Source organism: Oryctolagus cuniculus, chromosome 9 (genome assembly GCF_051225735.1).
Source record: "Oryctolagus cuniculus isolate XC-2025 breed Fujian yellow rabbit chromosome 9, ASM5122573v1, whole genome shotgun sequence".
NCBI classification, from domain to species: Eukaryota; Metazoa; Chordata; class Mammalia; order Lagomorpha; family Leporidae; genus Oryctolagus; species Oryctolagus cuniculus.
Window position 1 is genome coordinate 117,389,461 of NC_142875.1, and position 15,018 is coordinate 117,404,478.

General features: G+C 41.8%; 1 protein-coding gene across 12 annotated transcripts in view; it reads left to right on the forward strand.

Moving 5' to 3' along the window:
- AEBP2 (AE binding protein 2) overlaps nt 1-15,018 on the forward strand; it is a 153,897-nt gene that overhangs the window by 39,303 nt on the left and 99,576 nt on the right. For all 12 annotated transcript variants that reach the window (XM_089303902.1, XM_089303906.1, XM_089303900.1 and 9 more), the window contains one exon: nt 7,663-7,770. In XM_089303902.1, the coding sequence (XP_089160028.1) occupies nt 7,663-7,770 (108 nt within the window). The remainder of the gene's footprint in view (nt 1-7,662; nt 7,771-15,018) is intronic.

Here is a 15,018-nt window from a genome sequence, read left to right on the forward strand (position 1 = left end):
GCATAAAATTCACTCCAGTCTTTTCTGTGATAAAATGTGACTGAGAATTTGAAAACTTACTCTGTCTTCACATCAGCCCCTGATATCCAGTGTTTTCCTTTCTGTTTCTGTGTCTGACCCTATTTCTGTAGGCTACATGTAAGTGAAGAATACTGATTTTGATGGTTGATCATTTTATTTTTGTAATTTATTTTTTTATTTTTATTTTTTAAGATTTATTTTACGTATTTGAAATACAGAGTTACAGAGAAGTAGAGAGAAAGAGGTCTTCCATCTGCTGGTTCAATCTCCAGATGGCCACAACGGCCAGAGCTGTGCTGATCCGAAGCCAGGAGCCAGGAGCTTCTTCCAAGTCTCCCACGTGGGTGCAGGGACCCAAGGACTTGGGCCATCTTCTACTGTTATCCCAGGCCATAGCAGAGAGCTGGATTGGAAGAGGAGCAGGGCCGGTGCCGCGGCTCACTAGGCTAATCCTCCGCCTTGCGGTGCTGGCACACCAGGTTCTAGTCCTGGTCGGGGTGCTGGATTCTGTCCCGGTGTCCCCTCTTCCAGGCCAGTTCTCTGCTATGGCCCAGGAGCGCAGTGGAGGATGGCCCAAGTGCTTGGGCCCTGCACCCCATGGGAGACCAGGATAAGTATCTGGCTGCTGCCATCGGATCAGCGCAGTGTGCTGGCCACGGCGGCCATTGGAGGGTGAACTGGCAAAGGAAGACCTTTGTCTCTCTGTCTCTCTCTCTCACTGTCCACTCTGCCTGTCCAAAAAAAGAAGAGGAGCAGCCGAACTAAAACCGGTGCTCATGGGATGCCAGCGCTTCAAGCCAGGGTATTAACCCAGTGTGCCATAGTGCCAGCACCTGTAATTTCTTTTTTTAAACTGTCATTATGGAACAGAAACTGATGAAAATTTTTATTTTTTTTAAATATTTACTTCTTTTTAAAGGTTTGTTTATTTGAAAGTCAGAGTTACACAGAGAGGAGAGAGAGAGAGAGATGTGTTCCATCTGATGGTTTACTCTCCAGTTGACTGTCACGGCTGGAGCTGTGCTGATCTGGAGACAGGAGCTTCTGCGTCTCCCCTGTGGTGCAGGGGCCCAAGGACTTGGGCCATCCTTTACTTCTTTCCCAGGCCATAGCAGAGAGCTGGGTCAGGAAGTGGAGCAGCTTGGACTTGAACTTGCGCCCACATGGGATGCCGGCACTACAGGCCATGGCTTTACCCGCCACGCCACAGCACTGGCCCTGAAAAAATTCTAAACCTAAATTTTGTGCTTCTAATTACTGATTGATGACAATGTTACTGGATCAATAAGTTAGCAAGGTCTAAATACTGTATTAATTCCTGTTCTTTTTCTCATTCGACACTAATCTTCACCCTGGGAAAAACAAGAAAAATCATCATACAATTGCTTAGGAATGTTGCTTCCTTCTTTAAGCAGCATGTTGTAGTCTGTATGTAGACTTTGGAAACTAAAGTCAAATTTACCTTTTCCTAATTTTCCATGTTAAAGTAGATACTTGTTTCTGCCTTAAAATGAAGGTATTTAAACACCAAATTATGGGTATGATTTTGTAAAAAGATTACGAGAATGTTTTTTACAACTTAAGAAAAGTATGCAAAATAAAAATTTATTATCCTTTTGTATTCAGTTTAATAGAATTGTACTGTTGGTCCATGCTTCTGTATGTTATTAGATTCCCACAACTTGTTTGGGAGCTATTTCAGTAATCAGATTTCAGATACTGGTGTCTGCTTATTATATACCTAAGATTGGGTGGGTGAGGAACTTCATGTTGTAGTAACTTTGCAGTTCAATGTAAGATTCATTAGTGTTTTGGAGTTTTTTTTTTTTTTTTTTTTTTTTTTTTTTTTATAAAGAGATTTGAGAGACCGAGAAAGGGAGTTCCCACCCACTGGCTGTTGCTCCCCTAATGCCTGCAGTGACTTGGCCTGAGCTGAGCCAAAAGTAGAATCTAGGACCTCATTTTTCCCACATGCATGGCAAGAATCCAGTTACTGTAGAGCCATCACCACTGCCTCTCAGGATCTGCTTTAATAGGAAGTTAGAGGCAGGAGCTGGGTTTTTAGCCCATAAACTCTTGTGTAGGGTATTGGCATCTTAACGGTGAGAGTGAATACGTGCCCCTATCTTTGTTCTTTCGTGAATTAAAACAAAAATTGGTATAGAAAGAAATCAGGTTTCTTAACACAGGATTTATTTGTCTCATTTTATATATTCTTCAGTGTGGTTTTTTTTGTTGTTGTTGGAGGGTGGAAGGAGGAATCTTTTAGGCCTAGGGTGGGATAATAAAAGTATTATTTGAAGTCTTAAATGTGGCCAGTCACTGTTAAATATTTTATAAAATGACATATGTGTACTAAATTTTTAAATTAAGTGGGAATGCTGCTTAGTATGTGAAGGCAACCTTAAGAGGTCATTTGGGGTTTTGATTGGCAGTCTGATAAGTCCTAAGCACAGCATGAACTTGGTCATATCTTTTTGAGAAACACTTTATTCTTACAGTTGAACATTTTAAATATTTTTTTCTTCATTAAATATCATTTAATAGAGGAAATTGAAAGCGTCAGTGTAGTTAATATGGCTAAGACTGATACAATTGATAAAAGATTTGTTATTTTTAAACATACTTGTCACTTTTGCATTTTTTTTTTTTTTATTTTAAAGATTTACTTATTTGAAAGAGTTACAAAGAGAGAGAGAGAGAGAGGCCTTTCATCCACTGGTTCACTCCCCAGTTGTCTCCAATGGTCAGAGCTGTGCCAATCTAAAGGCAGGAGACAGGAGCTTCTTCCAGGTCTCCCACACTGGTACAGGGTCTCAAGAACTTGGGCCATCTTCCACTGCTTTCCCAGGCCATAGCAGAGAGCTGGATTGGAAGAGGAGCAGCCATGACTAGAACCAGCACCCATATGGGATGCAGGCACTGCAGGTGGCAGCTTTACCCGCTGTGCCCCCATACTGGCCCCCATTTTTGCATCTTGAAGAAAGCGACACAAAACAAAATAATTGAATCAAAAATTTCTTTTGCTTCTCTTTGGTGTACTTATGTCTTGTAAAGCATTTATTTTCGTAGAAATATTCAAGCTTAAAGTTACCATGAGTCATGTACTCATCCCTTTACTGATATTAAATGTTATTATCGCATATCTTTTTTTGTCAGTTTACTGCCAAAGGAATCTAATTACTAATTATAATTAATCTTTTATTTTATTTGACCTGTAAATTAAACTGCTTACCTGCTCTGCATTTAGAATACTTTTGCCTGGTTTTAATTCATTAATAACTGAATTTCCTTATGTATCCTTAGACTTCTGTCTAGTTGGTTAGGCAGCATTCCTCTGCTGTTGGATTTTCATTTACAGAGTATTTGAATGTATTCACTTGCACACTTCAGGTCTGAAGTGTTAGTGATGAGATAAATGGAAATGTGTTTATCTGTATTTTATCACATAACGTTCTGCTGGTATGGGCCATATAAGTGAAGGAGAATAAGACTAACTTTGGTTCTCAGGTTTGTCTAAGTCTGCTTCATGTTGAGCATTTAGAAGGTAAAACTGACCCAACCCAGCAAAACTCAGAATTCTTAGCAGAAAGCTTAGCATTTTAGACCCATACATCTTAGGTTACCTCATTGTTGAAATAAGAAGATTGATTGTTTAAAAATATTCTAGGGGAAGGCTGATACCCATATAGATGCCGGTTCGAGTCCAAGCTGTTCTGCTTCCAATCCGGTTCTCTGGATTGTGCCTGGGAAGGCAACGGAGAATGACCTAAGCCCTTAGGCCCCAGTACCCACGTGGGAGTCCTGGATGGAGTTCCAGGCTCCAGTCCCTTTTTGCAGCCATTAAAGGAGTGAACCAGCAGATGGAATTTATTAATTTATTTGTCTCTCTTCCTCTCCCTGTAGCTCTGTCTTGCAAATAATCAGTTAAAGAAAATACACTTAATGGATTCGTTGGTTGTGATGACCCCCCCCCCGCCCCCGCCAGTCCTGCCACACCCCTACACGGACAGTCTGGCAGAAAAATCTGATGGCAGTTTTTTTTTTTTTTTTTTAAGGGTTTATTTATTTATTTGAAAGAGTTATACAGAGAGGAGAGGGAAGGAGGGAGGGAGGTCCTTCATCCGCTTGTTCCCTCCCCAATGGGGCGCAATGGCCACAGCTGTGCCAGTTTGAAGCTAGGATCCTGGAGCTTCTTCCTGGTTTCCCTTGCGAGCACAGGGCCCCAAGGACCTGAACCATCTTCGGCTGCTTTCCCAGGCCACAGAAGAGAGCCAGAGTGGAAGTAGAGCAACTGGGCCATGAACTGGTGCCCACATGGGATGCCGGTACTTCAGGCCAGGGCATCAATCTGCTGTGCCATAGTGCTGGCTCCACTGATGGCAGTTATTTTGAGAGTGGACATCCAGTGTCTAATGTAAACCAACATTTTCTTTTTGACTACTCTTTCTGTGAGAATATGTTGTGTTTTTGTAGTATTTTGGAGTTACCAAGTATGTACTCACAGTATCTTTGTTGGAAAATTAAAGAGACTTCTTCCATGCTTACATAGATATAAAGGGAAAGAGCTGGATTTTTTTTTTAATACCCATTTATTTATTTGAAAGGCAGAATTAGAGGCAGAGGCAGATAGAGAGGTCCTCAATCCTCCAGTTCTCTCCCAGATGGCTGCAATGGCCAGGGCTGCACCGATCTGAAACCAGGAGCCAGGAGCTTCTTCCTGGTCTCACATGTGGGTGCAGGGGCCCAAGGACTTGGATCATCTTTCACTGCTTTCCCAGGCCATAAGCAGAGAGCTGAATTGGAAGAGGAGCAGCTGGGAAATGGACTGGCTCTCATATGGGATGCCAGTGTTGGAGGCAGCAGCCCCAGTATAGTTTTTAAAAGTATTTTATCATAGGCCTTCCTTAGCAGGTTAGGAAAGGAAGTATCAGCTTTTTTTTTTTTCTCCCTCAAAGATTTATTTATTTAAAAAAGTCAGAGTTACAGAGAGGCAGAGCAGAGAGAAGGGTAGAAGTCTTCCATCCACTGGTTTGCTGCCCAATTGGCCACAATGGCTGGAGCTGTGCAGATGCAAAGACAAGAGCCACACGGTGCCAGGGGCCCAAAGACTTGGGTCATCCTTCACTGCTTTCCCAGGCCATTAGCAGAGAGCGGGATTAGAAGTGGAGCAGCTGGAACTCAGTGCCCATATGGGATGACTGCGCTGCACGTGGCGGTTTTACCTGTGCCACCGTGCTGGCCCCTGGAAATTTCAGCTTTTTGAACAGTTTTGTCATTTTTGTAGATACCTCGGTGGATCTTTCATGCTGGTTTTGTCTCAAGGCTGTCTTGTGGCAGTTAAGTGCTCCCCTGCTCTGCGTCCAATTAATTTTTAAGTAATTTGCTCAAAGGTAGTTAAACATAGTTAACTTTGTGTCTGCAGTGATTTCATCTATAGAGTTCGCTAGGTTTAAAGGTTTTGAATCCGAACGGTACTGCTTTCATTGTGTCACTAGACATTATTCCATCTAGACTAGGAGTGGGAAAGTCTGTCCTGCAGGCCTTATAAGGCCTGGGAAACTATTTGGTCTGGCCCTGCCAAGATGGCCCCAAGCAGGACTCGAAATTCAGTCAATTTATTGGGTGGTTCCTAAGTGATGTTACCAATATCCGAATTACCCTTAGTGGAAAAAAGGTTTCCTACCCCTGGTCTAGACCATAACTACTCGATATGTAAGGCTATATCTGATGGTATTATAAAGCTGCCATTGCCTCCATAATCATGCTTGCTTATAAGAAAAAAAAATAGATTTTTACAGGGAAAAAAATTTAGATGTCAGAGATTGTTATTGCTCCTAAATGTGGGGTAAATTAGGTAGAAGCAGTGTTTATGTAGAAGGAACAAAGTTCTGCTTTTTCTTTTTTTTTTTTGGTAAATTTTATTTTTTATTTACTTTTCATCTACTGGAAAAGCAGAATGAGAGAGGTTGGTTGATCTAGTGATCTTCCATCTGCTGGTTCACTTCACAAATAGCTACAATGGCTGGGACTGGGATAGGAGCCTGGAACCCCATCCTGGTCTCCATGTAGGTGCTATGGGCCCAGGCAAATGAGCCATCATCTCCTGCCTCCCAGGATGCATTAGGAGACTGAGTTAGAGGTGGGGTAGTGGGAACCCAAACCAGTACTTCGGTAAGGGCTGCGGGTTTCCCAAGCAGCAACTTAACCTGTGCCACAACCTGTGCCCCTACCTCTTTGATTTGAGAGTAATGCAAAGCAGGGGTCACTTGTTAGTTATTTCAGTAGAATTCTTTATGGTTTTAAAAGTAACATTAATTTTGTGACTGCATACTTGATTTAAGGTAGTTCTTTTTGTCTGATATGACTCTATAGAGAAAACCAACCTCTGATAACCTGTTAATTGCTCAGATTGAAAATTCACTATCCACTGAATTTAATATAGTCAGGAAATTGATAGCACTGATTATCAAACAGTATTGGATTCATTCATGTAGCATATAAATATAGTTTTTGGAATTTTTGTTTTTCTGGATTTATTTTTGAAAGTAATGTTTAACCCTGAGTATCTCAAGTTTTATTTTATTGATTCATGCCAAGATCAGAAATTTTGATTATGAAGAGTGAGAAGTAATGACTTCCTGTGTCTGCTTATCTATAAGAAAATAGCAAGTCTTGTGGAATCAAGATGTGTAATGATACTCTAAACAGCCATGTCAATTTGTGATATTGGTGTTGTCTTTTTAGACATAAAAGGTTTAGCTTTTCAATAAAAATTTTTCTACATTATTTGTTTACAGACTGTTGCTTTTCTCTTTAAAATTTTTATTACAGCTGTTTTTATTCAGCTGTCTAAAAAATGTGTCCTCAGTTCTGGGTATATCCTTGTTTTCTACCTGAAGTACCCTGAGGTCGTCTAAGTGTGACTCCACATAAAATTATTCTTACCTTAGGAAAGAACTAAGGCCTTAAATGGTTCTTTGGAAGTAATAATTGTGATAGATTCAGAAGGAGTTGTCTTCAGTGTTCAGTTTGTTGGAAATATGAAAGTTGGTCTCACTAGTTGGAAGATAATAATGATTGTAATGTTGGTCTTGATGGTTTTCAAACCTAGTTAGTTGCCTGACCCTAAGAATGTGGATCTGTTATGGTAATGGAATAGGTTATGCCTATTGATTTTTTTTTTTGCCACTGTGGTAATTTAATGTTTTATATTGAATTCCGCTTCATAATTAAGATGATTAAGAGAAATTTAAGAATAAACAATGTTAGTATATATGCAAGAAGAAATCAAAATAATAAGTTCTGTTATGTAGTAAATATAAAAATGTAAATGAAGGCTTATAGTTCCAGTTCCTTGGTGTATATATTCCCTTCTGAAGGCCACTTTGTGATTAGTATGTCAGTTCCTAATTGAGGGAGTGGTCAGCAGCCTGTGGGGGTGGGGGAAGGGTGGGGTTGAAACTGCCTCATATTGACAAGTCCAAAAAGTTCAACTGTATTCAGCCTTTTGATAACTCATACATTAAATGGCTCTTTTTGTCAGTTGAAGACTTAACAACATACTCATTTGAACTTACAAGGACTCAAACTCTTTGTAGAGATAAATGACAAAAATTATTATGGCTCTTGTTTTAACAGGTATTTGTTTGCTTATGGAAAGGTTGCAAAGTATATAACACTCCATCAACCAGTCAAAGTTGGCTACAGAGGCACATGCTGACGCACAGTGGAGACAAACCTTTCAAGGTGAGTGAGTATGTGTGCTTGAAGAGTTTTTAAAATTAAAGTGAATGTGTTTCTTAAGGGCCATGCTTTCACTCTTCTAAAACCTTTTAAAAGAACTGTTTATTTTAACTTCTTATAAATGTGTGGAATCTCAAAAATAAGTGGAGATGTGAAGATAATAAAATTTCTTAGTTTGAAGAGCAGAAGTGGCTTGTTAAATTAGTGTCTTCAAAATAGTGGGTGGATCAGTGACTTATAGCACCCTCTGTGTAGTCACTGGGATGTTGTTAGTCTTATGTCCCGTGTGTCCTCCCCCCCCCCCCCCCCCCGTGCTTTCAGTCTTAGTAGCAAATAGCACTGTTGTATGAACATTGAGGGTTTTGATTTTTTCCACTCAATTTTGAGGTCCTATGACTACTTAGTTGTAAGTCACTTTGTCAAGTAGATGTGTTCTGGGAAATCCTCATAGAGAAGTTTCTGTAAAAATTATTTTTTCTATTTATCTTCATTAAGAATTCAAAATATTTTGGTTTCTAATTATGGAACACATGCACCATGAAGTTGTGTGTTCCAAGAAGTTTAAGAGTTGTTAAAACCTTAATACCTATTGGAATGTAAATAATGTGCCAGATACTTCCCTTTGGTTTTGTTAGAAAATGAGGTAATTGTTGTTGTTTTTAAAAACTACTTAATATTTTTTGGAAAGGCAATAGTTGAGTTAAATAAAACAGTTTTATTAAAAAAACTGTTTACACTGAGAAGTCCTGCCCCTTATCCTGTTCCTATACCTTCTTTCCCATCAAATCTGTAATTACTGTTAACTACCATCTTGTGATTTCTTCTAATATTTCTTTGTGGAATTACAGCAGATAAAGCAAATAAATATGAAGTCTTGTTCTTTCCTTTTTTTTTTATAAGATTTATTTTTATTTGTTCGAAAGAGTGACAGAGAGAGAAAAAAGCATTCTTCAGTTCAATGGTTTATTCCACAAATGACCGCACACAGTTGGGAATGGGCCAGACCAAAGCCAGGAACCAAGCACTCCAACCAGGTCTTCAGCATGGGTGGCAGGAACCCAATTACTTAAGCCGTTACCTGCTCCCTCCCAAGCTGTGCGTTAGCAGTAACCTGGCATTGGAAGTGAAACAGCCAGGACTTGAACCAGCTCCCTGATATGGGCTTCTGGGGTTCCACGTGGTGACTTAACTTGCTGTGCCACAACATTGGCCCTGTCATTACTGTTTTGTGTTTTTTTTTTTCTTTTTTCTTTTTAGCCTTTCCATCCCTTTATTTACGTCCACTTCTATGCAGTTCTGTTCCATTCCCACCAGAATGTCAGCCCCCCACAAGCTGCCTCTGAACTTCTCCCTGTGGGAGCCCTGAAGCTGCCATGGTGTCTGGGGCCATGCAGCCACACACAGCCCCAGGAAGCAGGCCCGACGTCGCAGTGACCCTCTGCGGGCTGACACTGGCCTACACCTCACAGAGAGCAAAACACTGCGCCCATTCCTGTTTTCTTACCTACAATCTAGTAAACCATGTCAACGGTATTCTGTCTTTAAAAAAAAAAAAACTTTTGATTTTAAAGCAGTATGATTTTTATTTATTCTTTTTTTTTTTTTTAGATTTATTTGTTTGATTGAGGCAGAGGGAGAGACACAGAGAGGTCTTCCATCCTCCAACTTTGACCAACCTTTTTTTTTTTTTTTTTTTTTTTTTTTGACAGGCAGAGTGGACAGTGAGAGAGAGAGACAGAGAGAAAGGTCTTCCTTTGCCGTTGGTTCACCCTCCAGTGGCCGCCACGGCCGGCGCACCGCGCTGATCCGATGGCAGGAGCCAGGTACTTCTGGTCTCCCATGGGGTGCAGGGCCCAAGCACTTGGGCCATCCTCCACTGCACTCCCGGGCCACAGCAGAGAGCTGGCCTGGAAGAGGGGCACCGGAACAGAACCGGCGCCCCGACCGGGACTAGAACCCGGTGTGCCGGCGCCGCAAGGCGGAGGATTAGCCTAGTGAGCCGCGGCGCCGGCCAGAAAAGAATGTATTTTTGTAATTCTAGGGTTTTGGCGGTCTTTAAATCATTGCTAGCCTGTTTTTAAAGTTGTGATTTTTCAATTCTTGTTATTAATGTTATGTAAGCTTCATCATAGCTGTGTGGCAATCAACCTTGCCAAGCTTAGAAATATTTTACATAACTGAAGAAAATAAGCAGTATTTATATACATCATATCACTTGACTGTTTTGATTTCTTTTCTTTGCTTGAGTTGCCAGTATTGCAGTTGTTTGGATCAATGTATACATATTAGAAACTATATGGTTGCAGTTTTTGGATCAGCGCAGTAGCTTTACTTTCTTTCCACATACTTTCTTTGACCTGGTTTTTTTTCTTTACTCTGAATACCATGTTTATGATCATTAAGTTGTCTTGGATCAACTTGTTAATTGTGACTTTTCCTCAGTGACTTAACTAGTCTCATAACACGGACATACTTAAATAACTTTTCCTTGTGATATGATATCTGAAATATTCAGACTTTATTTACAGTCTGAGACTTGAAATAGCTAATCTGTTTATATGTTTTGGGATTGTTGAAGTTTTAGTATATGTGCTGCGGAAGTGAGCACATGTTTTGTGACCAAGAACATGCCCTAAATTGCAAGTAAAGAAAACGGGGGGTTGGCGCTGTGGCATAGTGGATAAAGCCGCCGCCTGCCTGCCGGCATGCCATATGGGTGCCAGTTTAAGTCCTGGCTGCTCCACTTCCCATCCAGCTCTCTGCTATGGCCTGGGAAAGCAGTGGAAGATGTCCCAAGTTCTTGGGTCACATACACCCGCCTGGGAGACTGGAAGAAGCTCCTGGTTCCTAGCTTCGGATTGGTGCAGCTCTAGCCATTGTGGCTAACTGGGGAGTGAACTAGTGGATGGAAGACCTCTCTTTCTCTCTTTCCCTCTCCTTTCTCTCTATGTAACTCTGACTTTAAAATAGGACAACAAATCTTAAAAAACAAAACAAAACAAAACAAAACAACAACAACAAAAAAAAGAAAATGGAGTTGCCAGTGTTGTGGTGAAGTGGGTGAAGGTGCCACTTGAGACACCAGCATCCTATATGAGATTCAAGTCTGGCTGCTCTGCTTCATCATCTTCTTTTTTTTTTTTTTTTTTATTCATTTATTTATTTGAAAGAGTTACACAAAGAGAAGGGGGGAGGAGAGGGGGTCTTCCATCCGCTGGTTCACTCTCCAGATGGCCACAACAGTCGGAACTGCATTGATCCGAAGGCAGGAGCCAGGAGCTTCCTCTGGGTCTCCCATGTGGGTGTTTTGGCCCAAGGATTTGGGCCGTCTTCTGCTGCTTTCCCAGGCCATAGTAGAGAGCTGGATTGGAAGTAGAGCAGCCGGGACTAGAACTGTTGCCCATATGGGATGGTGGCACTGCAGGCAGCAGCTTTACCTGCTATTCCACAGTGCTGGCCTCTGCCCTGCTTCTGATTCAACTTCCTGCTGACTCACCTGAGAAGGTAGTAAAAGATAGCCTAAGTATTTGGACCCCTACCACCCATGTGGAGACCCAGCTAGAGTGCCTGACTTTTGGCTTCTGCCTGGTCAGCCCTGCCATTGCTGCTGTGTAGGGAGTGATTCAGCAGATGGAAGATCTCTCTTGTCACTCTGCCTTTCAAATAAATTTAAAAATCTTTTGAAGAAATTTTATCAAACCAGAGTTTAGATTTTATATCCTTTTTTGTCTTAGATATCTTGTAGTTGTATCCATAGATAGGTGTTGGTAATTGATGGCTTCTCCATATGACGTGACCAGTGGTAGTTATCAGTCACTGAGTTGAGCTATGAAATAGTTTTCTTGTTCAGTTACTTTATGACTTGATTAATAGATGATACTTTTTAGGTTTTTTTTTTTTTTTTTTTTTTTTAAATTTGACAGGTAGAGTTATAGACTGAGAGAGACAGAAAAGTCTTCCTTCTGTTGGTTCACTCCCTAAATGGCCGCTACAGCTGGCGCTGCACTGATCCGAAGCCAGGAGCCAGGTGCAGGGGTCCAACCACCTGGGCCATCCTCCACTGCCTTTCCGGGCCACAGCAGAGAGCTGGACTGGAAGAGGAGCAACTGGGACTAGAACCTGGTGCCCATATGGGATGCCGGTGCCACAGGTGGAGGATTAACCAAGTGAGCCACGGCGCCGGCCCCAGATCTTTTTTTTTTTTTTTTTTCCTTCCCTGCAGACATTCTCTGTAGTCCAAAGCCAGCTGTTCTGTTCTGGTACCTTTCTTGAACTCCTTTGTCATTTTGTGTACGAGTGTGTTCCTCTATATGTGTGACTTAAGCTATTTTGTTCCCTAGCCTCTGCAACCAACTTTTGGAGTATGTCACTGACTAAAGATGGACAGTTTGCGCATCAGGATAATAGTGTTATTATATAATCAAAAAAACAAAGTAATTTCCCTATTGCAAAAAAAACTGCTTGGGAAATCTTGGAGGATGAGAGGAATCTTGTTTTGACGGCTGATGGAAATCAGTATTTATTCCTTCTTTATATATGAACTGTGCCACCAGGTATTAGAATGCTGATGTCTGGCCGGTGCCGCGGCTCACTAGGCTAATCCTCCGCCTTGCGGCGCCGGCACACCGGGTTCTAGTCCCGGTCGGGGCTCCGGATTCTGTCCCGGTTGCCCCTCTTCGAGGCCAGCTCTCTGCTGTGGCCTGGGAGTGCAGTGGAGGATGGCCCAAGTGCTTGGGCCCTGTACCCCATGGGAGACCAGGAGAAATACCTGGCTCCTGCCACCTGATCAGCGCGGTGCGCTGGCCGCAGCGTGCTGGCCGCGACGGCCATTGGAGGGTGAACCAACGGCAAAGGAAGACCTTTCTCTCTGTCTCTCTCTCTCAGTCCACTCTGCCTGTCAAAAAAAAGAAAAACAAAACAAAACAAAAAAAACAAAAAAACAAACTGATGTCTGAATCATACCGGTGGCCAGTTAAACCAGAATCTCTGGGGGCAGTTGGTGGGTAAATGCTGTTTATGAAAAAAGTGATTCAGATGTGTATGTAGGGTTAAGAACCTTGTTCAGGTATTTATCATATGAAATCTGGAAGTTAACCTAATGATAGAATAGCTGATACTGAACAGCATTTCTGTGGTACATGTGGTTACCAGTATAGTTTTCTTCAAAAATAAAAAAAAGCATTGAAGACAGTTCTGTAGGATCTTTTTTTTTTTTTTTTAAATATTCATTTACTTGAAAGAGTTACACAGAGAAGGAGAGGAAGAGAGAGAAAGAGGTCTTCCATCCGCTGGTTCACTCCATAGTTGGCTGCAACGGCAGGAGCTGTGCCGATCCAAAGCCAAGAGCCAGGAGCTTCTTCTGGGTCTCCCACATGGGTGCAGGGACTCAAGGACTTGGGCTATCTTCTGTTGCTTTCCCAGGCTAAAGCAGAGAGCTGGATGGGAAGTGGAGAAGCCAGGACTTGAACCGGTGTCCATATGGAATGTGGGCACTGCAGGCATGGCTTTACCAACTGCGTCCCCAGGATCTTGTTTTTGACTTCTCTAGGGCTCCCAGTTAGCACTCTTCCGTGTTTTCTGTATTCCCTCCCCTCTCCTATCCCTCAGTGGCAATTCCTCTGAGTCTGCTCTGCTGGCCTCTTTGTGGTCAGCCTTCTAAGTATTGGAGAGTGTTTTCTTTTGTTTTCACCCTAGGTCTAATTACCTAGTTCTTTTATTTACTTGTTTGAGAGACTGAGAAACTGAGCTCCCATCCTCTAGTTCACTGCCCAAATGCTCTCAGTGGTCAAAGCTGAAACAATCCAAAGCCAGACCTGAGAATGCAATTCAGATTGCCTGTGTATATGGCAGGAACCCAACCACGTGAGATGTATCACCTGCTACTTTTTTAATGTGCTTAAACAGGACGCTGGAATGGGAAACTAGAGCTGGGATTTATACCTGGGCGTTCTGATATGGGACATAATAGTCCCAACCTGTGTATCCCCCCCGCGGGCCTCCCCCACCTTTTTTTAAAAAGATTATTTATTTAAAAGTGTTATAGGAAAAAGTAGAAACAGAGAGAGAGGTCTTTGATCCACTGGTTCCCTCAGATGCAGATAACTGCCAGAGTTGAGCTGACCCGAAGCCAGGATCTAGGAACTTCTTCTTGGTCTCCCATGTGGGTGCCGGGGCTCCAGGACTTGACCCATGCTCCGATACTTTCCTAGTTGCATTAGAAGAGAGCTGGATCGAAAGTGGAGTGGTTGGTTCTCAAACCAGCACCCATATGGGATGCTGGTGCTACAGATAGGGGTTTTAACCCTTCTGCAGCACATCACCGGTCTCCCAACCTCTATCTTAACTTCTAGGCCACAGGCCCATCCTGGAGTCATTCAGTTTTAATGCCGTTCTGATCACTAGCAAATATTTGTCTCTAGCCTGAATTTTCTATCTAAAATGTCAGAATAGAATGCTCAGATGGATATCTAATAGAGTCTTAATGTGTGAATCAGTTGATTTGAAATTTGTGTGTATGTGTCTCTATTCCCCCTCTTTCTGTCACTCTTTCAAATAAATAAGTAAATAAATCTTTAACGAAAAATAGCCATTCTAATTGAGGTGAGATATACCTCATCGTGGTTTGAAATTGCATTTCCTGAGGATTAGTTGTGTTTATCATTTTTCTATGTACTCTTTGGGCATTTGTGTATCTTTGGAGAAATGTCCCTCTTTTTTAATTGGATTATTGTGTATGTAACATAGCTATACATAAATATATAGTATATATAATATGTACAGATATCATATGTGTGTGTCTATATAAAGAGAAAGAGCGCTGTTGAGTTATTTGAGTTCCTGTTAAACTCTGGAATTTAATCTTATGTTGGATGAATAGTTTGCGAATGTTTTCTCCTGTTTTGTTGGCTGTCTCTTCACTCTGTTAATTCTTTGCTTTTGGCTAATGTGTACCCTGGGAGGCAGCAGGTGCTGGCTGAAGCACCTGTGTCCCTGCCACTCAATTGGGAGACCTGGACTGAGTTCTCAGCTCCTGGCTTCGACCTGGCCCAGCTCTGGTTGCTGCATTCACTTGAGAAGTGAACCAGCAATTGAATGATCTCTATCTCTCTGATGATCACATGTTCCTCTTTTCTGGTGGAGTCCTCATCCGAATGGCTGTTTCTATTCAGGATTACTTGGATATTCTTTAAGAAGACCTAAGCTTTCTCTCCAGATCTCTTTTCCTTCTGAAACCTCACTAGACTCCCTTTT